Source organism: Nerophis ophidion, linkage group LG06 (assembly GCF_033978795.1).
Source record: "Nerophis ophidion isolate RoL-2023_Sa linkage group LG06, RoL_Noph_v1.0, whole genome shotgun sequence".
Lineage (NCBI taxonomy): Eukaryota > Metazoa > Chordata > Actinopteri > Syngnathiformes > Syngnathidae > Nerophis > Nerophis ophidion.
In genome coordinates, this window is record NC_084616.1 from 69,513,202 (window position 1) to 69,539,356 (window position 26,155).

A 26,155-nucleotide genomic window follows, 5' to 3' on the forward strand; every position below is an offset into this window, starting at 1 on the left:
GGCTAAGACTGTGGCTAGGACTGTGGCTAGGACTTGGGCTAAGACTGTGGCTAAGACTGTGGCTAGGACTGTGGCCAGGACTGTGGCTAGGACTGTGGCTAGGACTTGGGCTAGGACTTGCTACAGCTAGCCGTGGTGCCGGTGGAGGCGGCCTAGGAGGTGCTAACCGGATTACCGGTGGAGGCGGCCTAGGAGGAGCTATCCGGAATACCGGTGGAGGCGGCTAGCCCAAGTCCTAGCCACAGTCCTAGCCCAAGTCCTAGACACAGTCCTAGCCCAAGTCACAGTCACAGTTCCAGCCACAGTGATAACAAAACAGAAACAAACACAGAAAATGACATAATCCAAGTCTTGGATCATGACATATTGCCCTCTAAGAAAAATGAATGGTTTAGTCTAACAAAACAGAAACAAACACAGAACATGACATGATCCAAGTCTTGGATCATGACATATTGCCCTCTAAGAAAAATGAATGGTTTAGTCTAACAAAACAGAAACAAACACAGAACATGACATGATCCAAGTCTTGGATCCTGACATATTGCCCTCTAAGAAAAATGAATGCTGTTATCAAGCCCTCACACAAATACTTTGTTGTGGTAATGCATATAGAGAAAAGCAGCCACGCTAATGCTATTGTGGCACTGAAGGCTATACTGTATACTCCATAAATCTCAATTTGTGTATACAAGTTAAATCTGCTGACATGTGAAGGGAAAAAGTTAAATTAGATTGCTCAGATTGGGACATGAAGTCACATATTAACCAGTGTTCAATTTAGTCCTGTCTTTTCACTTTTAATGTTAGTGTTAGCACCAAAATTGACACATATTAAATAATATATTTAGCTTTGCTATCTTAGCAAAAAAGTTCAAAGGGACAATTTTAGGGCTATAAATATATGGCACCATTGCGGCTGGGTATGTACCTCGGTTATAAGGTCACGGTTTAGTCTATTTTGGGTAAAAGTTTTAGTTCGTAGTAGGGGTGCGGGAAAAAAATCGATTCGAATACGAATCGCAATTCTCACGTTGTGCGATTCAGAATCGATTCTCTGTTGTTTTTTTAAATCGATTTTTTTTTTAATCAATCCAACAAACAATGCAATCAATTCCAAAACAAAACCTGACCCAGCAACACTCAGAACTGCAATAAACAGAGCAATTAAGAGAAGACACAAACACGACACAGAACAAACCAAAAGTAGTGAAACAAAAATGAATATTATCAACAACAGTATCAATATTAGTCATAATTTCAGCATAGCAGTGATTAAAAATCCCTCATTGACATTATCATTAGACATTTATAAAAAATAAAAATAAAAGAACAATAGTGTCACAGTGGCTTACACTTGCATCGCATCTCACAAGCTTGACAACACACTGTGTCCAATGTTTTCACAAAGATAAAATAAGTTGTATTTTTGGTTCGTTTAATAGTTAAAACAAATTTACATTATTGCAATCAGTTGATAAAACATTGTCCTTTACAATTATAAAAGCTTTTTAAAAAAAAATCTACTCCTCTTGCATGTCAGCAGACTGGGGTAGATCCTGCTGAAATCCTATGTATTAAATGAATACAGAATCGTTTTGAATCGGAAAAATATCGTTTTTGAATCGAGAATCGCGTTGAATCGAAAAAAAATCGATATATAATCGAATCGCAACCCCAAGAATGGACATTGAATCGAATCGTGGGACAACCAAAGATTCGCAGCCCTAGTTCGTAGCTTCGTTCCTCCTCTCCACTAAACAATGGCAGTGTTTCTCACAGGACTTATCGCCAGTATTTGTGGCAGTGGTGAGGGTTTCAGGAGCTTAACGGTTGGTGGGTTGGGGCAGGATGGAGGTGGGGTTGGTTGTTGGACACAATGATGTTATCAGCAAATTTGGTGTAATGACGTAAATGTCAAATTTACGTGACGCATTTGCAAAAAAATGTGTAAAAAACATAGAAATATGTTTACAACTATAAAACCCCAAAACCTGTGAAGTTGGCACATTGTGTAAATTGTAAATAAAAAAATGAATTCAATGAGTTTCAAATCCTTTTCAACTTATATTCAATTGAATAGACTACACATAAGAACTGAGAAATATACTTTTTTGCAAATAAACATTAGCTTAGAATTTAATGGCAGCAAGACATTGCAAAAAAGTTGGCACAGAGGCATTTTTACCACTGTGTTACATGGCCTTTCCTTTTAACAACACTCAGTAAACATTTGGGAACTGAGCACACAAATTTTTGAAGCTTTTTAAGTGGAATTATTTCCCATTCTTTCTTGATGTACAGCTTAAGTTGTGCAACAGTCCGGGGTTTCTGTTGTCGTATTTTAGACTACGGGCAGGCCAGTCTAGTACCCGCACTCTTTTACTATGAAGCCACGATGTTGCAACGCGTGCAGAATGTGGCTTGGCATTGTCTTTCAGGGGGCGTCTATGAAAAAGACGTTGCTTGGATGGCAACATTTGTTGCTCCAAAACCTGTATGTACCTCTCAGCATTAATGACATCTTCACAGCTGTGTAAGTTACCCATGCCTTGGGCACTATTACACCCCCATACCATCACAGATGCTGGCTTTTGAACTTTTCACCTATATCAGTCAGGATAGTTCTTTTCCTATTTGATCCGGAGGACACAACTTCCACAGTTTCCAAAAACCATTTGAAATGTGGACTCGTCAGACCACAGAACACTTTTCCACTTGGCATCAGTCCATCTTAGATGAGCTTGGGCCCAGCAAAGCTGGCGGCGTTTCTGGGTGTTGTTGATAAATGGCTTTTGCTTTGCAACTATAGATGTAGCGACAAACTGTAGTTACTGACAGTGGTTTTCGGAAATGTTCCTGAGCCCATGCGGTGATATCCTTTAGACACTGATGTCGGTTTTTGATGCAGCGCCGCCTGAGGGATCGAAAGTCACGAGCATTCAATGTTGGTTTTCAGCCTTGCTGCTTACATGCAGTGATTTCTCCAGATTCTCTGAACGTTTTAATGATATTACGGACCGTAAATGGCAAAATCCATGTTGCAAGCATCAAATTCCAAATGAGCTAATATTTGCAAAAAATAAAGTTTACCAGTTCAAACGTTAATTATATTGTCTTTGAAGTCTATTCAATTGAATATAGGTTGAAAAGGATTTGCATCATTGTATTGTTTTATCTACAGCGTGCCAACTTCACTGGTTTTGGGTTTTGTACAAACTAACTTACTTCTCTGACTTATACTTCCATCCATCCATCCATCTTCTTCCGCTTATCCGAGGTCGGGTCGCGGGGGCAGCAGCCTAAGCAGGGAAGCCCAGACTTCCCTCTCCCCAGCCACTTCGTCTAGCTCTTCCCGGGGGATCCCGAGGCGTTCCCAGGCCAGCCGGGAGACATAGTCTTCCCAACGTGTCGTGGGTCTTCCCCGTGGCCTCCTACCGGTTGGACGTGCCCTAAACACCTCCTTAGGGAGGCGTTCGGGTGGCATCCTAACCAGATGCCTGAACCACCTCATCTGGCTCCTCTCGATGTGGAGGAGCAGCGGCTTTACGTTGAGCTCCTCCCGGATGGCAGAGCTTCTCACCCTATCTCTAAGGGAGAGCCCCGCCACCCGGCGGAGGAAACTCATTTCGGCCGCTTGTACCCGTGATCTTATCCTTTCGGTCATGACCCAAAGCTCATGACCATAGGTGAGGATGGGAACGTAGATCGACCGGTAAATTGAGAGCTTTGCCTTCCGGCTCAGCTCCTTCTTCACCACAACGGATCGGTACAACGTCCGCATTACTGAAGACGCCGCACCGATCCGCCTGTCGATCTCACCATCCACTCTTCCCTCACTCGTGAACAAGACTCCTAGGTACTTGAACTCCTCCACTTGGGGCAGGGTCTCCTCCCCAACCCGGAGATGGCACTCCACCCTTTTCCGGGCGAGAACCATGGACTCGGACTTGGAGGAGCTGATTTTCAATCCGGTTGCTTCACACTCGGCTGCAAACCGATCCAGTGGCATTTCATGCCGTCCCTTTTAATGGGTACATGGTATGCCACTGTACTGAAAAATCTGAATCAAAATACACTGTTACCGTATTGTAACACCCCTAATAGCGTGTACTGCATTTACAAATTGGATGGCATAGGATAGTGAGTAGACTCCATTCTTGTTTACTTTGAGGGAATGGTCACTGCAGAACCGTCAGGCAAGGAAAACCAACTGGCATCCTCTCCTAGAAAAAATGCCCGGTATTTGACCACGCGAGTCGCCGGGTTTTTCAAATGCACCTGAAAACACGAAACAACACACACATTACTGCAAGGACAGAGTAATACAGTGAAACTATATTTTACCAGGTAGCTACGGCATATTTATATGTGATTGACCTTTTTGCTGAAAGTGCTATTCAGGCTTCCAGAGAGGGTAATGGTGTTTACGGGCCGGTACTGTGGGAGCCTCTCATATAAATGAACACACAGCATCAACATTTGCACTGGGTTGGGATCTGACAAGTCTGTGGGCTGCACATATAAACTTGCAATTATGATACATGACATTCCAGGTAACTAATAATCCCAGAGCTAACAATGGCTAGTTGAGAATGCAGTACGTTCATTTTACCTGCAGATCCATGTTGAGAGAAAGTGTGGTTAAGGCCTGGATCACAATGATGTTGTTGTGCAGAATCTGCTCTAGTGTAGAGGTTTTCGTGTACATCCTCTGAAAGTGGCTTGAAATCTAAAAAGACCATAATGAGATTTAGGGCCTGATCTACTAAAGGTGTGCGTGTACTAAAACATGTGCAAACTTGACAGCAAACGCAAAGCTGATCGACAAACCCCGTTTCCATATGAGTTGGAAAAATTGTGTTAGATGTAAATATAAACTGAATACAATGATTTGCAAATCCTTTTCAACCCATATTCAGTTGAATGCACTACAAAGACAAGATATTTGATGTTCAAACTCATAAATTTTGTATTTTTATTCTTTTTGAAAATAACAATTAACTTAGAATTTCATGCCAGCAACATGTGCCAAAGTAGTTGGGAAAGGGCATGTTCACCACTGTGTTGCATCACCTTTTCTTTTAACAACACTCAATAAACGTTTGGGAACAGAGGAAACTAATTGTTGAAGCTGTGGAAGTGGAATTATTTCCCATTCTTGTTTTATGTAGAGCTTCAGTCGTTCAACAGTCCAGGGTCTCTGCTGTCGTATTTTACGTTTCATAATGCGCCACACATTTTCGATGGGAGACAGGTCCGGACTGCAGGCGGGCCAGGAAAGTACCCACACTCTTTTACTACGAAACCTTAGCTGTTGTAACATGTGGCGTGGCATTGTCTTGCTGAAATAAGCAGGGGCGTCCATGATAACGTTGCTTGGATGACAACATATGTTGCTCTAAAACCTGTATGGACCATTCAACATTAATGGTGCCTTCACAGATGTGTAAGTTACCCATGCCTTGGGCACTAATACACCCCCCTACCATCCCAGATGCTGGCTTTTGAACTTTGCGCCAATAACAATCTAGATGGTTATTTTCGTCTTTGTTTCGGAGGACACCACGTTCTCAGTTTCCAAATATAATTTGAAATGTGGACTCGTCAGACCACAGAACACTTTTCCACTTTGCATCAGTCCATTTTAGATGAGCTCGGGCCCAGCAAAGCAAGCGGCGTTCCTGGATGTTGTTGATAAATGGGTTTTGCTTTGCATAGCAGAGTTTTAACTTGTACTTACAGATGTAGCAACCAACTGTAGTTACTGACAGTGGTTTTATGAAGTGTTCTTGAGCCCATGTGGTGATATCCTTTACACACTGATGTCGATTTTTGATGCAGTACCGCCTGAGGGATCAAAGGTCCGTAATATCGCTTGCGTGCAGTGATTTCTCCAGATTCTCACAACCTTTTGATGATTTTACGGACCGTAGATGGTAAAATCCCTAAATTCCTTGCAATAGCCCGTTGAGAAATGTTGTTCTAAAACTGTTCAACAATTTGCTTACACATTGGTGACCCTCCCCCATCTGTGTTTGTGAATTACTTAGCATACACGGTTGAAGTGTACCTATGATGAAAATTACAGACCTCTGTCATCATTTTAAGTGGGAGAACTTGCACAATCGGTGGCTGAATAAATACTTTTTTGCCCCACTGTATATATTAAAAAATATCTCCTAAATGAAAAAAACATCTTGCATTATGCATATTCATTTCATACGCTGTTGTGATCGTCCACTGCCTCCCCTACATGGCGTCAGCGTGCTAAAAAGTGTTTCTGTTGTTTAGATTGCGATTCTATATTGCGGAAAAGGTCTTAAAAATTATAGATGTGTCCTGCTTGTTTAACATTGCAAAATCCTTCAGGTTGGAGTGCACAATAACATGAATGTGGAGGTAAATCAGTGTGTCCGTGGGCACATATTGCTAGTAGTACACGCAGAAACCTCAATTAAATATGGCGGTCTACCATGAATTGATTAACGTGGACCCCGACTTAAACAAGTTGAAAAACTTATTCGGGTGTTACCATTTAGTGGTCAATTGTACGGAATATGTACTGTACTGTGCAATCTACTAATAAAAGTATCAATCAATCAAGCACCACTTTTGCACTTGTCAATTGTACACACAGTAGATCACACGCAAAACGCCCACTAATAGTACACAAAATTTTATAGTTCACACAAACTGTTTAGTGTGTGTTATTTCAATCTTAGTAAATCATGCCCTCAGTCAGAGTGAACAAAACCAAAACATTTTACTTTCCTAAAATGTAATAGTAGCTGTAATCAAGATGGGTCTGATACTGGCCAAATGCACTGGATCAGAGCCATTCATCCATCCATTACCTACCGCTTGTTCTTTTGGGGTTGCGGGGGGGGGGGTGCTGGAGCCGATCTCAGATCATATATCGAAAAAAAATGTATACAGGTGGTCCTTGGGATATGAATGAGTTGTTTTACGACGGGTATGGAAATTGAGTTTTAGTGTAACATACAGTATCACTAAATGCTATCCAACTGAACACCCAAGTCAGTCACAGTGTCCACAGTACACATGAAATACATAAAAAATTATTTCATTCAAGAATTAAACGATATAACTGTGGTTGGGGTGTTCCACAGGAGGGAGACGCAGGCTTATTGGAAGAAAGTCACAATAATAAGACCACTTTGCTTCCTAGATATCACTGCCCATATGATAGGAGCAGGGGTGGTATAGCTCGGTTGGTAGAGCAGCCGTGTCAGCAACTTGAGGGTTGCAGGTTCGATCCCCGCTTCCGCCATCCTAGTCACTGCCGTTGTGTCCTTGGGCAAGACACTTTACCCACCTGCTCCCAGTGCCACCCACACTTGTTTAAATGTAACTTAGATATTGGGTTTCACTATGTAAAGCGCTTTGAGTCACTAGAGAAAAGCGCTATATAAATATAATTCACTTCACTTCACAGATCCTTTCATATGTTCAAAGTCACCATCTTTATGAGCTGTGGAAGCGGTCATTCAATCTACATTTAACTGTACACCTATTCTGAGTCATAGTTATGTGAGTCATAATCAATAATGATTTTTGCATGGCATTGCGATGTAACCACATTGAATACCTTTTATCAGGCAAATTCCATGCATACAAATATATAACTATAACAATAAAGGAGAAACAATGGTACCAGTATCGGTACTTTATCTGTGTTTTCATATGACTTGAAAACCTGAAAAAGGGTCCATCTCTACTTTCAATGCATTTTTACTTTCATTAAAACATTGAGGATTTTATGACAGTATTCATTTGCTCCATTGTTGGTTTAGATCAGGGTTGTCCAAAGTGCGGCCCGAAGGCTATTTGCGGCCCGCAGCTAATCGTTTACCGGCCCGCCACACATTCTGCAAAAATTGCAAAATTGATAGTATTGCAAAAATTAAAAAAAAACATTTAAAAAAAAAGTGGAATGAGGTGAAATCTAATGAGAAAAAGTGGCAATGTTGACACAAAGCTGCCATGCATGCAGTTTTTTTTCCTTTTGTCTTTTTCTTTTTTTTCCATTGCTCCAAAAAAAAAAAGAACAAAAAAATGTATGTTATAATGAATTATTACCTAAAAATTATCACTTTAACATCTTTTATGTGGAAAAAAAATTGCATATGTTGTGTGGTTGCCATATAAAAACATCAAAGTTTTGACAAAAGAGCATAAAACAAACAAAATAATAGTTAAAACTTAAAATCGACGGATATATCGGAAGGTGATCTTGAAATGTTTGTGTTAAAAGTAAAAACAAAACTAATAAAAATGTATCACCTTTCGGAACTCAAATATATTTAGTAGGATTTTATTGAATTTTCACTGTGATTACTCAAAAATAATAAATAATTAAAATCAATGGTGTCCTGCATTACTGATCTTCGAGGGCTTTAATTGCTAAATAAAGGAACTCTCCTGAAGGAATCAATAAAGTACTATCTATCTATCTAAATACTGCATATTTCAGTTGTATTATAAAAAACTAAGTTGTCTTTGAAAGAAAAGGCATAAAACCTTATTTTTTTACTTAATATCAACCTCAAGTTGATATAGAGATTTACTGTAAGCATTAAATAAATAAAAAATAATAATAATTTGACTTATTTTCAACATTTTAGTGACTGAGACCCTCTATGCTCCCCAGGAGCCCTAAGGCTTAAAAAAAAATCCATATATTTTGTTATGGTTTAAAAATGAAAAATATTAAAATGGCCCCCGCATGCTTAAATTTTTCTGTGTGCGGCCCTCTGTGGAAAAAGTTTGGACACCCCTGGTTTAGATGAAAGCAACTGTTATGGGTTTGTTCTGTTAACAGCAATGTCAAAGGTGTCCAAAGTGTGTCCACAGTATGATTCAAGTATTTATAATAATACTAATAATAATAATGGATTAGATTTATATAGCGCTTTTCTAGACACTCAAAGCGCTTCACAGAGAAGTTAGAACCCATCATTCATTCACACCTGGTGGCGGCAAGCTACTTTCACAGCTACAGATGGATGCCCTGGGGTAGACTTATGGAAGCGTGGCTGTCAGTTCGCGCCTACGGCCCCTCCGAACACCACCTATCAATCAGCATTCATTCACCAGTGTGAGCGGCACTGGGGGCAAGGGTGAAGCGTCCTGCCCAAGGACACGACGGAAGCGATTTGGATGGATGAACCTGCAACCCTCAGGTTTCTGGCACGGCTACACTACGCCATGCCGCCCCATGCCTCCACTCTGGAAAAACTCACAAATGTGTAGTCAAAATATCTAAACAAAACTTAATACAAATCACATTCCTCTACGTAGTATTTTTTCAGCGAGAGATGAGAACTTGTTTTTTAGGCAATATATCTTCTAAAAAAAGGGCATCACGGTGGAAGAGGGGTTAGTGCATCTGCCTCACAATACGAAGGTCCTGAGTAGTCTGGGGTTTAATCACAGGCTCGGGATCTTTCTGTGTGGAGTTTGCATGTTCTCCCCGTGAATGCGTGGGTTCCCTCTGGGTACTCCGGCTTCCTCCCACTTCCAAAGACATGCACCTGGGGATAGGTTGATTGGCAACACTAAATTGGTCTTAGTGTGTGAATGTGAGTGTGAATGTTGTCTGTCTATCTGTGTTGGCCCTGCGATGAGGTGGCGACTTGTCCAGGGTGTAAGCCGCCTTCCGCCCGATTGTAGCTGAGATAGGCATCGGCGCCCCCCGCGACCCCAAAGGGAATAAGCGGTAGAAAATGGATAGATATCTTCTAAAAAATAAAAATAAAAACTACATTTGCGCATCACAGGTTTGTTATTGTAAAGCAGGGGTCGGTAACCTTTTTGGCTGAGAGAGCCATACAAGCCAAATATTTTAAAAAGTATTTCCGTGAGAGCCATATAATATATTTTTTTATGACTGAATACAACTAAATGCGTGCATTTTTAAGTAAGACCACCATTTTTAGAGTATAATAAGTCTCTTATTCTTCTTAATAACATTGTTATTCTGAAGCTAACCAACAATATATAAAATACTTAATATGACTTCTTGAACAGGTGCGGCAGAAAAACGGATTGATGGATTAAAATGCATGAGAATGTTTTATATTTTTGACACTGTGATTACCAGCGGAATTATCAATTACTTATCATGTTAAGCAATGTCAGTTAAGATTTATCTGAGAGCCAGATGCAGTCATCAAAAGAGCCACATCTGGCTCTAGAGCCATAGGTTCACTACCCCTGTTGTAAAGCATACATTTTCACAAAACTAGTATAGATAATAATACGTTTTAATTGCTAATTTCAAGATACTTTTAAGTTCTGTAAGCTTAAAGGCCTACTGAAATGAGATTTTCTTATTTAAACGGGGATAGCAGGTCCATTCTATGTGTCATACTTGATCATTTCGCGATATTGCCATATTTTTGCTGAAAGGATTTAGTAGAGAACATCGACGATAAAGGTCGCAACTTTTGGTGCTGATAAAAAAGCCTTGCCTGTACCGGAAGTCGCAGACGATGACGTCACAAGGGTGAGGTTTCCTAACGTCCTCACATTGTTTTTAATGGGAGCCTCCAGCAGCAAGAGCTGTTCGGACCGAGAAAACAACAATTTCCCCATTAATTTGAGCGAGGATGAAAGATTTGTGGATGATGATATTGATAGCGAACGACTAGAAAAAAAAAAATTAAATAAACAAAGTAAAAAAAAAAAAAGGCGATTGCGTTGGGATGGATTCAGATGTTTTTAGGCACATTTACTAGGATAACTTTGGGAAATCCCTTATCTTTGTATTGTGTTGCTAGTGTTTTAGTGAGATTAAATAGTACCTGATAGTCGAAAGAGGAGTGTCCACGGGTGTATTGAGGCCAGGGTCTGAAGGAAGTCGACGGCAGATTCAAGGACGGCGCAAACTCCACAGATCTCCGGTAAGAGGCGACTTTTTAACACAATTTTCTCACCGAAACCTGCCGGTTGACAAGTGGTCGGGATCCATGTTCGCTTGACCGCTCTGATCCATAGTAAAGCTTCACCTCCGGGAATTTTAAACAAGGAATCACTGTGTGTTTGTGTAGCTAAAGGCTAAAGCTTCCCAACTCCATCTTTCTACTTTGACTTCTCCAATATGAATTGAACAAATTGCAAAAGAATTAGCAACACAGATGTCCAGAATACTGTTTAATTGCGCCATGAAAAGAGACGACTTTTAGCCGTAACTGGTGCTGCGCTAATATTTCCTGACAGTCCGTGACATCACGCGCACGAGTCCTCATTCCGCAACGTTTTCAACAAGAAATTCCGCGGGAAATAAAAAATTGCTATTTAGTAAACTAAACCGACTGTACTGGCATGTGTTGCAATGTTAATATTTCATCATTGATATATAAACTATCAGACTGCGTGGTCAGTAGTAGTGGGTTTCAGTAGGCCTTTAAATATAATGACTTGTTCCATTGGCAGATTTATTTATGCTCATTTCAAGCAAAATTAACTTGGATTACATCTTTTTTTTTTACTCTTTTTAAGAGTGCCATGTTTCCAGTGTAAGGGTGATTGGATGAATGATTACATTTTTTATTCATGCCTCCATACTCACCAGGTATGGGCAGTGGGCGGCGAGCACAGTGCCAAGCACCAGTCCATCAGTCAAGTCCAAGTCAAAATTGACAATCCAGCGTACTGGTGGAATAGTACCTGCAAACAGAAGGAACAAGAGCACTTTGGAAAAGTTGCAACCATTCCACAAAATCAAGCAGGATTATCAATGTAGATACCTGAACCCCACACTTTGTCCCTCATGCACTGATAGTGTAAATTCAGCCACGATAGCAGCTGGAGCTCATGGTGAGAGTACAGGTTACTGGGGAGTGAGTGGATGTTGAGAATACCGTCTTCATCTTTACAACATTTTTGCCAATCTACGTTTGGACTGCACTGTGATACACGAGACAGCACCAAAACCTGGTGGAGGAACAGTCAAGGTTGGTGTTTCCATTAAAAGTTCCAATTATAAATAACCTATGATAGACACAAAATGGAAGGCTTTTTTGACCTTGTATATTTGCAGCAGCATATCAGTCCAAGATCGTTTGCTCAGAGACTCAAATTGAGCACTGTTATAAGGCACACCAAGTTCTTCCTCATTAGCCTGAAAGACAAACATATACAATATATTACAGTGTACCCACACAAGGTGTTTTTTTATTGACAAGCAGCAGTAAAAAAAAAAAAAAAGAAGGGGGTTTTACTTGTGGAGCATTCCATCCATCTTCTACTTAATTTTAGATGACCATGCATAATTGTTTTAGAGAAATATTGGCATTTATTTCATTAGGGGATAGTTCAATAATTCTATTTTAGTTTTAGATGGCACAACATTGAAAAATAAATGCAATGTCAACATTTTTTTTAATACACTGCAGGAATGTTTTTTAATTCATTCCATTTGACGTATGATATATTTTTAAACAATAGAAGCAATATTTCTAATTGTTTTAAAAGGGAACATTATCACCAGACCTATGTAAGCGTCAATATATACCTTGATGTGGCCGAAAAAAAGACCATATGTTTTTTTAACCGATTTCCGAACTCCAAAAGGGTGAACTTGGCGATTTAAACGCCTTTTAATTAATAGCCTGACGAGCGATGACCTTTCACCCGTGACGTCACAACATGAAGCAATCCGCCATTTTCTCAATCTTATTACACGCAACAAGTCAAATCAGCTCTGTTATTTTTCCGATATCCACACAAGAATGTGTCAATATTCATGGTTCTCGCCCGGAAAAGGATGGAATGCCATCTCCGGGTTGGGGAGGAGACCCTGCCCCAAGTGGAGGAGTTCAAGTACCTAGGAGTCTTGTTCACGAGTGGGGGAAGAGTGGATCGTGAGATCGACAGGCGGATCGGTGCGGCGTCTTCAGTAATGCGGACGTTGTACCGATCCGTTGTGGTGAAGAAGGAGCTGAGCCGGAAGGCAAAGCTCTCAATTTACCGGTCGATCTACGTTCCCATCCTTACCTATGGTCATGAGCTTTGGGTCATGACTGAAAGGATAAGATCACGGGTACAAGCGGCCGAAATGAGTTTCCTCCGCCGGGTGGCGGGGCTCTCCCTTAGAGATAGGGTGAGAAGCTCTTTCATCCGGGAGGAACTCAAAGTAAAGCCGCTGCTTCTTCACATCGAGAGGAGCCAGATGAGGTGGTTCGGGCATCTGGTCAGGATGCCACCCGAACGCCTCCCGAGGGAGGTGTTTAGGGCACGTCCAACCGGTAGGAGGCCACGGGGAAGACCCAGGACACGTTGGGAAGACTATGTCTCCCGGCTGGCCTGGGAACGCCTCGGGATCCCCCGGGAAGAGCTAGACAAGGTGGCTGGGGAGAGGGAAGTCTGGGTTTCCCTGCTTAGGCTGTTGCCCCCGCGACCCGACCTCGGATAAGCGGAAGATGATGGATGGATGGATGGATGGATGGATGGATGGATGGAATGTGTCAATATCCTGCGACACTCAAAGCAGATGCATTTCCAATGATAAAGTCAACGAAATCTGCAATATTGGAAAATAGACCACCACTGAATCTGCCCGAGTGCGATCTATTCAGGGACGACGGCAGTCTCTTCCCGCAGAGGAGCAAGGTAAACCCCCTGGATGTCTTGGCTAAGATTCTGAGAACAATACTGTCATACTGAGTTAAAAACTAAATTTTGTGTTTGCAAACCTAACAAAAGAAAATGTTTTCAATAGAACTAACAGAGATACATTAATACAGGCATATTTAGACATATTGCATGTTTGAAGTGAAGTGAAGTGAATTATATTTATATAGCGCTCTTTCTCTAATGACTCAAAGCGCTTTACATAGTGAAACCTGAATTTCTACATTTTAAACCAGTGTGGGTGTCGCTGGGAGCAGGTGGGTAAAGTGTCTTGCTCAAGGACACAACGGCAGTGACTAGGATAGCGGAAGCGGGGATCAAACCTGCAACCCTCAAGTTGCTGGCACGGCCGCTCTACCAACCGAGCTATCCGTGAAACTAATTTTTATTGCTTCAAATGAGTTTTCTCCGGATTCTAAGAACATAACTGTCATTTTGAGTTAAAAACAAATTTTTGCGTTTGCAAACCTTACAAAAGCACATGTTTTTGGTAAAACTAACAGAGATAAATTGACAAAGGCAGCTTTACACATACTGCATGTTTGGTTTAGGAGTTATCCTTGAAACAATATTGTCACACGACGCTGGATTAAAGATGTTAATCTGGAAAAGATTAGGGTGACATTGAACAGTTGCTTGGCAAAGTTTCAAGAACTGTGGCGTGTCTTTCTGAGATCCCTTTCTGTGACCTGCAATTGGCTGGCGACCAGTAAAGGGTGTACCCCTCCTCGCGCCCCACCTTAATGTGGATATGCATTACAAACAAAATACCATATTTTTCGGATTATAGGTCGCAGTTTGTTTTTTTTATAGTTTGGCCCGGGGTGCGACTTATACTCAGGAGCGATTTATGTCTGAAATTATTAACACATTACCGTAAAATATCAAAAAATATTATTTAGCTCATTCACGTAAGAGACTAGACGTATAAGATTTCATCGGATTTAGCAATTAGGAGAGACAGATTGTTTGGTAAACGTATAGCATGTTTTATATGTTATAATTACAAACCCCGTTTCCATTTAAGTTGGGAAATTGTGTTGGATGTAAATATAAACGGAATACAATGATTTGCAAATACTTTTCAACCCATATTCAATTGAATGCACTACAAAGACAACATATTTGATGTTCAAAGTTATAAACCTTATTTTATTTGGCAAATAATAATCAACTTAGAATTTCATGGCTGCAACACGTGACAAAGTAGTTGGGAAAAGGCATGTTCACCACTGTGTTACATCACCTTTTCTTTTAACAACACTCAATAAACGTTTGGGAGCTGAGGAAACTAACTGTTGATGCTTTGAAAGTGGAATTCTTTCCCATTCTTGTTTTATGTAGAGCTTCAGTCGTTCAACAGTCCGGGGTCTCCGCTTTCGTATTTTATGCTTCATAATGCGCCACACATTTTCGATGGGAGACAGGTCTGGACTGCAGGCAGGCAAGGAAAGTACCCGCACTCTTTTTTTATAAAGCCACGCTGTTGTAACACTTGTCTTGCTGAAATAAGCAGGGGCATCCATGATAACGTTGCTTGGTTGACAACATATGTTGCTCCAAAACCTGTAGTGACCTTTCAGCATTAATGGTGCCTTCACAGATGTGTAAGTTACCCATGCCTTGGGCATAGTAGAGTTTTAACTTGCACTTACAGATGAACCGACCAACTGTAGTTACTGACAGTGGTTTTATGAAGTCTTCCTGAGCCTATGTGGGGATATCCTTTACACACTGATGTCGGTTTTTGATGCAATACTACCTGAGGGATCAAAAGTCTGTAATATCATCGCTTATATGCAGTGATTTCTCCAGATTCTCTGAACTTGTTGATGATTTTACGGACCATATATGGTCATATCCCTAAATTCCTTGCAATAGCTCGTTGAGAAATGTTGTTCTAAAACTGTTCGACAATTTGCTTACAAAGTGGGGACCCTCACCCCATCCTTGTTTGTGAATTACTTAGCATTTCATGGAAGCTGCTTTTATACCCAATCATGGCACCCAACTGTTACCAATTAGCCTGCACACATGTGGGATGCTCCATATAAGTGTTTGATGAGCATTCTTCAACTTATACAGTATTTATTGCCACCTTTACCAACTTCTTTGTCACGTGTTGCTGCATCAAGTCCTAGAGTTAATAATTATTTGCACACAAAAAAATGTTTATCAGTTTGAACATCAAATATGTTGTCTTTGTAGCATATTCAATTGAATGTGGGTTGAAAATGATTTGCAAATCATTGTATTCCGTTTATATTTACATTTAACACAATTTCCCAACTCATATGGAAACGGAGTTTGTATTTGAATGACTCTTAACATAATATGTTATGATAACATACCAGGCACGTTCTCTGTTTGTTATTTACGCGTCATATAACGTACACTTATTCAGCCTGTTGTTCACTATTTTTTATTTATTTTAAATTACCTTTCAAATGTCTATTCTTGGTGTTGGGTTTTATCACATACGTTTCCCCATAATATGTGACTTATACTCCAGTGCGACTTATATATGTTTTTCCCCTTCTTGATTATGCATTTTCGGCAGGTGCGACTTATACTCCGGAGCGACTTATACTCCGATGAATGCGGTAATGAATTAGTTATAGAAGTCATTATTATTTTGACAGTTCCAAATGAAATCAACGTTTTGAGTCAGTGTGTGTATACCTTTAAGGAGCACCATAGCTTGAACTCCTGCACATCAAGTAGGTACTCAGGTCGGATGTGACCTAAACAGGCTCCCTGTGATCTGAACACAAATTTATACTTCAAAACCTGTTTCTTATTTGTGTCATTACATTTATTTGCTTTGTTGCTGCAAGTTTTGAAGGTACTTAAGGGTTACAACGCAATTGTACCTGAGAAAAGCGAGAATGACCTCATGTTGCAGGAGCAGCTGATGGATACGTTGCTTTATGTCCATGGAAAAGGTCTGACAGTGAGGAACATTAGGAATCTGCCTGCCAGCCAGATGATTCATCATCTCCACTGCAGCCCTACATAAAGAAAGGTTCGAAATAAACAAAAAACAATAACAACAAACTATATCTGATATTTATTATACGCATTAATCAATCAATGTATTTTTATTTCGGCAATCTTCACATAAAACAAAGAACAACAACAAGAAAAGAAAAAATAAATAAATAAAATACATTGAAAGAAAGAAAACTTCCAAATACAAAAAAATATATAAATACGTTAATGGGTGCAACAAAAAGCACCTCCTTTAACACACCAGACATTTTGTACTTCTTTTTTTTTTTTTTTTAAATAATATTTTCAGACATAATAATAATATTTTCAGACATAAAAATCATATTTTCAGACATTATACAATGTTTTGGTCAGTATTTATTTAATGGTTTATATTTAATCCTTATATTTGTTTTTCCTCTTTTTTATATTCATTACCATTTATTTTAATTTCATTTGATGTGTTACCATTTGTTAATTTTTATCAATTATTTTTTGTCTTAACTTTTCCTCGCTGCATAAGCGTTATAGAAAGGGGTCATATTATGATTTTTTTCCTACATATTAAAACACTACCTTGTGGTTTACATAACATTTAATGGCGGTTCTTTGATAAAAAATGTGCATAGATTTTGTTTTACAGAAGATCTTCAAGCCTCTTTTTAACCCTGTCTTCAGAATGGGCGGTTTTGTGGGCGGTCTTATTTCCATGCAAAAGACCTCCTCCAGGCCCAGTCCCCTTCGAATGCGTCTCCAACCCGTCAACTACGTTGTGGTTTTTAGCGCTTCCATATTAAGTCTATTGACAAATACAGGTTGGAACTATACACTACCTTTTTTTATCAGAAATGGCAACAGTGAAGGATGCATGTGCAGGTACGAGTCCACGGCAACAAAATAGAGAAAAATAAGGAAATTATTGACTGCAACTGAAAAATATGGCGGACTCACGCAAAGTTCTTTGGGTAAACCTCTACCATTCTGGAAATTACATAACTAAGGCAAAGTTAGGCAAAGTTTGCCACTACAGTCTCAAATTCCAAACAACTCATTTGGAGCATAACTGGAAATAGGCAATAGTGTTTTATAAATATCTCAACCATGCCTCCATTATTTGATTTCAAATTTTCGTGATTTATGGGTATCCCATTGTGGAAGACTCTTTCTTCCCGGTTCTGCGGACCACCAAACACCGACATGACAGGCTCTTCCAGGTTCACACAAGGTTTATTTTTTTAAATAAATCGTCCTTGGCTTTGCTTTTCAGCAATTTGTCTCTTGTGTGTAAAATTTCGCTCTCGTTCTCACTCATGCTCCACTACCCACCAACAACGACCATCAACCACCCCTTTTCCTTCCAGGCTGCTGCCTTTAACAGAGCGACAGGTGATTAGACAAACACTGTCAGCTATGTCATCCACTCACCCGTCGCTAATCTCGAAGCCGGTCCTGCCACGCCCACCACACCCATTTACACAAAAACAGGTACCGATAGATAAGAAAAGTTTGTTTTGCATGATACAGTGCATCTAGAATAGGGGTCGGCAACCCGCGGCTACGGACTTTGATCTCTCTGATGTGGCTCAGCTGCTAAATTGCCGACCCCAACGACTATTTGTGAGGTTTGCGGATTTTAGTGCCTCTCTTAGAAATCACCCGGGGATTACATTCTCCAATTTTCACCTGGACTACAATACTGAGGGTGTGCAGTGATGGAAATGTCTTTAACCTCAACATGTCGTCGCGCCCGCTTTTACATCACGCAATCTGCATGTCGACTGGTCATATTATGTTCAGCGTCTGTTAAGGCACGAAAGCGACTGCAACACATACTTAGTCAACAGCCATACAGGTTAAACTGAGGGTTGTAATATAAACAACTTTAACACTCTTACTAATATGCGCCACACTGTGAACCCACACCAAACAAGAAGGACAAACACATTTTGGGAGAACATCGGCACTGTAACACAACATAAACGCGAAAGAACAAATACCCAGAATTCCATGCATCCATACTCTTCCGGGCTACATTAGCACCAAACCCCGCCCCCTCCAATCCCGCCCAACTCAACCGACGCACGGAAGGGGTGGGGAGATTTGGTGCTAGCAGGGTGTATAATGTAGCCTGGAAGAGTGGGATGCATGGGATTCTGGGTATTTGTTATTTTGTGTTTATGTTGTGTTACAGTGCCGATGTTCTCCCAAAATGTGTTTGTCATTCTTGTTTGGTGTGGGTTCACAGTGTGGCGCATATTAGTAAGAGTATTAAAGTTGTTTAATATGTATGGCGGTTGAACAAGTATGCCTTGCAATCGGTTGCGTATGTCAGCAGAAGCTTCGTACAACATGTGATTGGACTGGCAAGCTGATTGGATGTGTTGTAGAGGGCGTCAAAGGCAGCACCTTCATAGGTTGCCCTTGTTAATATTAATCGAGGGAAATTCTGCAAACATTCGCGAGAAAGGTTGATCAGACATTCGGTATGTGATGCTGTCAAGCGGCATTCACAAAAATCTCGCGGGCCCCACTATCATTAAATTTTCACATTAAGGTGCGGGCCGCGTGTCTGAGACCCCTGGTTTATACATAGCACAAAGTAAAAAAAACTCTGTAAGCAGTGTTATTTCATTTTATATTTCAAAAGAGTTCTGTGGCTCCCATTGTTTTCTTTATTTTGTGAAACGGGTCAAAATGGCTCTTTGAGTGGTAAAGGTTGCCGACCCCTGATCTAGAAAGTATTCACAGCACTTCCCTTTTTCCATATGTTGTTTTGTTACAGCCTTATTCCAAATTGAAATAAATTCATGTGTCCTCAAACTTTTCCACACGGAACCCCATAATGACAATGTGAAAAAGTGTATTTCGAGATTTTTGAAAATGTGATAAAAGTAAAAAAATAAGAAATCACACGTGCATGTACAGCCTTTGCCATGAAGGTCAAAAATTAAATCTGTTTCAGCTGATCGTCTTTGAGATGTTTTTACCACCTGTGGTATATTCAGTGGGTTCAAACATGATTTGGAAAGGTCTATATATAAGGTCCCACACTTGACAATGCATGCATGGCAGAGCACACACCAAAATAAGGTCGAAGGAATTGTCTCGAGGCACAAATCTGGGGTAGGGTACATAAAAATACCTGCTGCCTTGAAGGTCCCAATGAGCACAGTCGTCTCTATCGTCTGTAAATGGAAGAAGTTTGGAACCACCAGGACTCCTCTTAGAGCTGGTCGGCTATCTAAATTGAGCGATCAGGGGAGAAAGGCCCTAGTCAAGGGGTGAACAAGACCCTCTAAACTGAGCGGTCAGAGGAGAAGGGCCCTAGTCAGGGAGGTGAACAAGACCCAGGAGCTCACTCTTTCAGAACTACAGCATTCCTCTGTGGAGAAAAGAGAACCTTCCTGAAAGACAACCATCACTGCAGCAATCCATCTATCAAACATGTATGGTAGAGTGGCCGGACGGAAGCCATTCCTTCGTAAAAGGCACATGGTAGACCTGGAGTTTGCCAAATTGTACCAGAAAGACTTTCAGACCATGATGAATAAAATGTTTTGGTCTGATGAGCCAAAGATTGAACTATTTAGTGTGAATGCCAGGCATCATGTTTGGAGGAAACCAGGCACCGCTCATTACCAGACCAATATCATCCCTACAGAGAAGCATGGTTGTGGAATCATCATGCTGTGGGGGTGTTTTTCTGCCACAGAAACTGGTAGACTACTCAGGATAGAGGGAAATGCAGCAATGTACAGAGACATCCTGGATAAAAACCTGTTCCAAAGTACACCTTTTGATCGTAGACTGGGGCAACGTTTCATCTTTCAGCAGGACAACGGCCCTAAGCACACAGCCAAGCTATCAAAGAAATGGCTTCAGGGCAACATTGTAAATGTCCCGGAGTGGCCCAGCCAGAGCCCAGACTTGAATCCAATTGAATATCTTGGGAGAGATCTGAAAATGGCTGTGCATCGACGCTTGCCATCCAACCTGGTGGAGCTTGAGAGGTGCTGCAAAAAGGAATGGGCGAAACTGCCCAAAGATAGGTGGGCCAAGCTTGTGGCATCGCATTTAAATAGACTTGAGGCTGTAATTTCTACCAAAGGTGATTCCCAAAGCCCAAAAAAAGTCTGTGGGCTATAGAGCGTTTTCATTTCGGGCTCCAGTACTCTGGAATGCCCTCAGTTCGAGATGCCACCTCAGTAGAAGCATTTAAGTCTCACCTTAAAACTCATTTGTATACTCTAGCCTTTAAATAGACTCCCGTTTTAGACCAGTTGATCTGCCGTTTCTTTTCTTTTTCTCCTATGTCCCACTCTCCCTTGTGGAGGGGGTCCGGTCCGATCCGGTGGCCATGTACTGCTCGCCTGTGTATCGGCTGGGGACATCTCTGCGCTGCTGATCCGCCTCCGCTTGGGATGTTTTCTTGCCTCCTCCGCTGTGAACGGGACTCTCGCTGCTGTGTTGGATCCGCTTTGGACTGGACTCTTGCGACTGTGTTGGATCCATTATGGATTGAACTTTCACAGTATCATGTTAGACCCGCTCGACATCCATTGCTTTCCTCCTCTCCAAGGTTCTCATAGTCATCATTGTCACCGATGTCCCACTGGGTGTGAGTTTTCCTTGCCCTTATGTGGGCCTACCGAGAATGTCGTAGTGGTTTGTGCAGCCCTTTGAGACACTAGTGATTTAGGGCTATATAAGTAAACATTGATTGATTGATTGATTGATTGATCAACAAAGTATTGACCAAAGGCTGTGAATTCAATCAATGTTTAATGTTTATTTATATAGCCCCAAATCACAAATGTCCTTTGTACATGCGATTTCTTAGGTTTTATTTTTAATAAATTTGCAAAAAGCTCTGAAAAACATTTTTACATTGTCATGATGGGGTATTGTGTGTAGAATTTTGATGAAAAAAAAATGTATTCCATTTTGGAATAAGGCTGTAACAACAAATGTGAAGCGCTGTAAATATATTCAAAATACACTTTAAGGCCCCTTTAAGTCATTTTTTTTGCTCATAATTTTTATTTATTTAATCATCTTAATCTATTTACCTTATTTTCTATGTATCTACAAACTTTGATTATTAACTCTCATTGTAAAAACGTTTCTTCTATTTCAGTGCATAAGCTATATAATGCACTTCTTAAAAGTGGGTGTACCCCTCACATTTCTGTAAACATTTTTCACCCTGAAGAAATGACACTTTGAGAAAAATGTACATAGTCAGTGTACAGCTTGGTTAATAGTCTATATTTATTTCTGCCTTAAAATAACACAACACATAGCCTTTAAAGGCCTACTGAAACCCACTACTACCGACCACACAGTCTGATAGTTTGTATATCAATGATGAAATATTGACATTGCAACACATGCCAATACGGCCGGTTTAGTTTACTAAATTACAATTTTAAATTTCCCGCAGAGTTTCCTGTTGAAAACGTCGCAGAATGATGACGCTTATGATGACGCGTGTTTGTGACGTTATTGGTTGGAGGGGACATTTTAGCGCAGCACCACTCACGGCTAAAAGTCGTCTCTTTTTATCGCGCAACAGTATATTGGACATCTGTGTTGCTGAATCTTTTGCAATTTGTTCAATTAATAATGGAGACTATAAAAAAGAATGCTGTTGGTGGAAAGCGTTGGATTGCAGCTGCCTTTAGCAATCAAAACACAGCCAGTGTTTCTTAGTTTGTTGTGAAGCTTTAACACAGAGCGGTCGAGCGAACATGTTTCTCTACGTCAACCAGCAAGTTTTTAGATGGGAAAATTGTGATATTACCGGAGATTTGAGTGGATTATGCGATTATGCGACCTCCTCCTGTAGCTGTCAAAAAGGCAGCTGTGACCTTGGCTCCTCCATGGCTTCTCTCAGAGACACTGGCGTTCACCGCAGCCCTCCGACTTTCAGGTATGACTTTATAATCTCACTAAAACACTATTAGCACAACAAGCAGATAAGGGATTTTCCAGATGTATCCCAGTAAATGTGTCTAATAACATCTGAATCGCTCACACTGTCGTCGCCTGGAGCCGTCGCCTTTTTATTTTTTTGTGCTTCACTCTAACTTTCCGCATCCACGAATCTTTCATCCTCTCTCAAATTAATGGGGAAATCGTCGCTTTCTCGGTCCGAACTGCACTTGCTGCTGTTGGCTATGATTATAAACAATGTGAGGATGTGAGGAGCCCTACAACCCGTGACGTCACGCGCACATCGTCTGCTACTTCCAATACAGGTAAGGCTTTTTTATTAGCGACCAAAAGTTGCGAACTTTATCGTCGATGTTCTCTACTAAATCCTTTCAGCAAAAATATGGCAATATCGCGAAATGATCAAGTATGACACAGAATGGACCTGCTATCCCCGTTTAAATAAGAACATCTCATTTCAGTAGGTCTTTAAGGTCCAAACATCTGCCAGCAAGTCATTAAACTCCGAAGTAAAAATGTTGCAAGGGTCATCGATGATCATTTTTGCAGTAGGTCCTTAAAAAGTGCTCCCGGCCTAATCATAATCATTAACGAGGAAATAAGGGGCCATTACCACTGCCTTTTCCACTATTAGATAATGTAATGAATTAGTATTTTGAGCGTTACAATACTGATGGCATTAAAGACAATGAAATATGGCGCATTACGATTTACTGACGTATAATGTACTGTCAACGAGCATGTTTGGAACAAACAAACCATGACCGTGATGTGCATACCTGGTGTCTTTATTCAGGGTGACGCGGTGAGTCCGTCCAATTGTGGTACCAAGTTCAAATTTGAACACAGTTCTGAAGAAGGGAATATAAAAAGTGACAAACAGGTGGAATGACCACATCCAAGGTGACACTGAAAAAGACAATTTACCTTCTAAGTGTGTGTGGTATTGTGATGGGATACGGCCCACTTGGCCAGCCAAAGAGGCTAAACCACCTCTCCAATGCTAATAAGACATCCTGGAAATATTGACCCTCCGCTGAGGTTGAAGCAGGGAATTGTGGGAGTCCGACATCAGTCAGTGGGGTGTCTGCGTTTGGACAACTTTGGCTGCTGATTAGACTCCCGCTGTCACTTTGTGTGAAGAAGTCTAAACAAAAACATTTTGGTTAGGTGCCACAAAACCGTTACAGTTGTGATCATCTGAGACAATTTCTGACCTGATGATGAGTTCTTCGGTGTCGAGGTGCTGGGTTCAAACGGTGAGGAGGAGGAAGTCGGACCAGATGCAGAACTCGGTGTGTGATTTGAGATGGCTTCAATAATCGTTGCGCCTTAATGGCAAACAAACAAGGAAAAGTACACACCGTTAACTTGGTTGACAAATATGGATGTGTGCTTGTGGAAATAATAGCGTACCGGCCTTAAGAACTATCTGTTGCGTGGAGCGATGGAGAGCCATTTGGGGCCAAACAGTCAACAGGCAGTTGTCGCTTGTAGCATACAGCTTCATCCGAAACCTGCGACAACAACAGGAAATTCTGCTAAATCTAAAAGCATAATAATGAATTAATAACATTGTTGCCATGGCAAACCGGCTTTTGCAGTTTTTTTCGAGGGTAAACAAAAGGGGTGTGGGAAAAAAATCGATTTGAATACGAATCGAATATGTTGTGCGATTCAGAATCGATTCTCATTTTTTTTTAAATCTACATATTTTTTTTTTAATCAATCCAACAAACCACTACACAGCAATACCATAAGAATGCAATCCAATTCCGAAACCAAACCTGACCCAGCAACACTCAGAACTGCAATAAACAGAGCAATTTAGAGGAGACACAAATACGACACAGAACAAACCAAAAGTAGTGAAACAAAAATGAATATTATCAACAACAGTATCAACATTAGTTATAATTTCAGCATAGCAGCGATTAAAAATCCCTCATTGACATTATCATTAGACATTTATAGAAATGTAAAAAAAAAAGAACATGGTGTCACAGTGGCTTACACTTGCATCGCATCTCATAAGCTTGACAACACACTGTGTCCAATATTTTCACAAAGATAATCAATCAATCAATCAATCAATCAATGTTAGCCCCAAATCACAAATGTCTCAAAGGACTGCACAAATCATTACGACTACAACATCCTCGGAAGAACCCACAAAAGGGCAAGGAAAACTCACACCCAGTGGGCAGGGAGAATTCACATCCAGTGGGACGCCAGTGACAATGCTGACTATGAGAAACCTTGGAGAGGACCTCAAATGTGGGCCACCCCCCCCTCGGGGACCGAAAGCAATGGATGTCGAGCGGGTCTAACATGATACTGTGAAAGTTCAATCCATAGTGGCTCCAACACAGCCGCGAGAGTTCAGTTCAAGCGGATCCAAGACAGCAGCGAGAGTCCCGTCCACAGGAGACCATCTCAAGCGGAGGCGGCTCAGCAGCGTAGAGATGTCCCCAACCGATAAAATAAGTCATATTTTTGGTTCGTTTACTAGTTTAAAAAAAAAATTACATTATTGCAATCAGTTGATAAAACATTGTTTTTTAAAATTATAAAAGCTTTTTAAAAAAAATCTACTACTCTGCTTGCATGTCAGCAGACTGGAGTAGATCCTGCTTAAATCCCACGTATTGAATAATTACAGAATCGTTTTGAATCGGAAAAATATCGTTTTTGAATCGAGAATTGCGTTGAATCGAAAAAAATCGATATATTATCGAATCGTGACCCCAAGAATCGATATTGAATCGAACCGTTGGAAACCCAAAGATTCGCAGCCCTAGTCAACAATGACTTGTATTTACACTGGTGCCTAAAATATTCTTTAGGTGGACACGCGCGTCTTAAGAAGCTGCATATCAACACTTAAAAGCATTACATGTTGTCACAGTTGTTGCTGTGCACAAAGTGTCACCTGTTATTGAGGTGGTCAGTGAAGGTGATGCTTGTGCAAATGGAGAGAGAGACTGTGGAAAAAAAAGACACTCTGCAGATCAGCGACGTCACAGTGCCTGCCTGTGTTCATGGGTGACAAATCCATTACTTTAACACATCACTGTGGTGAATGGTGACATGTCCATCAACATCATGGTCAGAGTAAGTCAAGCCTGACCTTGTCCTGGGCAGGGATGTTGTTGCCCTCTGGGAAGGTGACACAGATTGGTTGGACCTTGGTTCCATGCTCTAGTTCCACCTCGTCCACCTCAGCTGATAACTGGGTTCCACTACGTAGAACGTAACAGAAATGTCAACAAAGCAAGCATGAAGTCTGGCGGCTTTAAAATGTCTTTTTTCAAAACAAAACAGTAGCGGCCATTATACTTTGAAGCCAAATTCAGAATCCAATCTAACATTGAATAATGAATGTTGACTTAATCCTTTAAGCATAAAGAAACCCGCTGAATGTCTTATGAACAGGTATGTACAGTATTTAACATCTTAATGAAAAGGTTACACACATGGAACTTGGGGTTTGTTTTAAAGTGGGTGAAATGCTACTTAACTACCAGGAAGCAAATTCTAAAGCTAAGAG

The 26,155-nt window shown here is 40.8% G+C and overlaps 1 protein-coding gene across 1 annotated transcript in view; it reads right to left on the reverse strand.

Annotated features, from left to right (window-relative positions):
• The window catches only part of LOC133554616 (cilia- and flagella-associated protein 47-like), a 163,171-nt gene that overhangs the window by 82,796 nt on the left and 54,220 nt on the right, over positions 1-26,155 (reverse strand). The window contains exons 27-40 of the mRNA XM_061903567.1: positions 25,736-25,847; positions 25,538-25,638; positions 24,022-24,122; positions 23,823-23,936; positions 23,533-23,752; positions 23,385-23,456; positions 16,533-16,670; positions 16,342-16,423; positions 12,053-12,148; positions 11,775-11,961; positions 11,597-11,694; positions 4,616-4,732; positions 4,381-4,515; positions 4,169-4,281 (exon numbers count right to left, since the gene is read on the reverse strand). Coding sequence (XP_061759551.1) covers positions 4,169-4,281; positions 4,381-4,515; positions 4,616-4,732; positions 11,597-11,694; positions 11,775-11,961; positions 12,053-12,148; positions 16,342-16,423; positions 16,533-16,670; positions 23,385-23,456; positions 23,533-23,752; positions 23,823-23,936; positions 24,022-24,122; positions 25,538-25,638; positions 25,736-25,847 — 1,686 coding nt within the window. The remainder of the gene's footprint in view (positions 1-4,168; positions 4,282-4,380; positions 4,516-4,615; positions 4,733-11,596; positions 11,695-11,774; positions 11,962-12,052; positions 12,149-16,341; positions 16,424-16,532; positions 16,671-23,384; positions 23,457-23,532; positions 23,753-23,822; positions 23,937-24,021; positions 24,123-25,537; positions 25,639-25,735; positions 25,848-26,155) is intronic.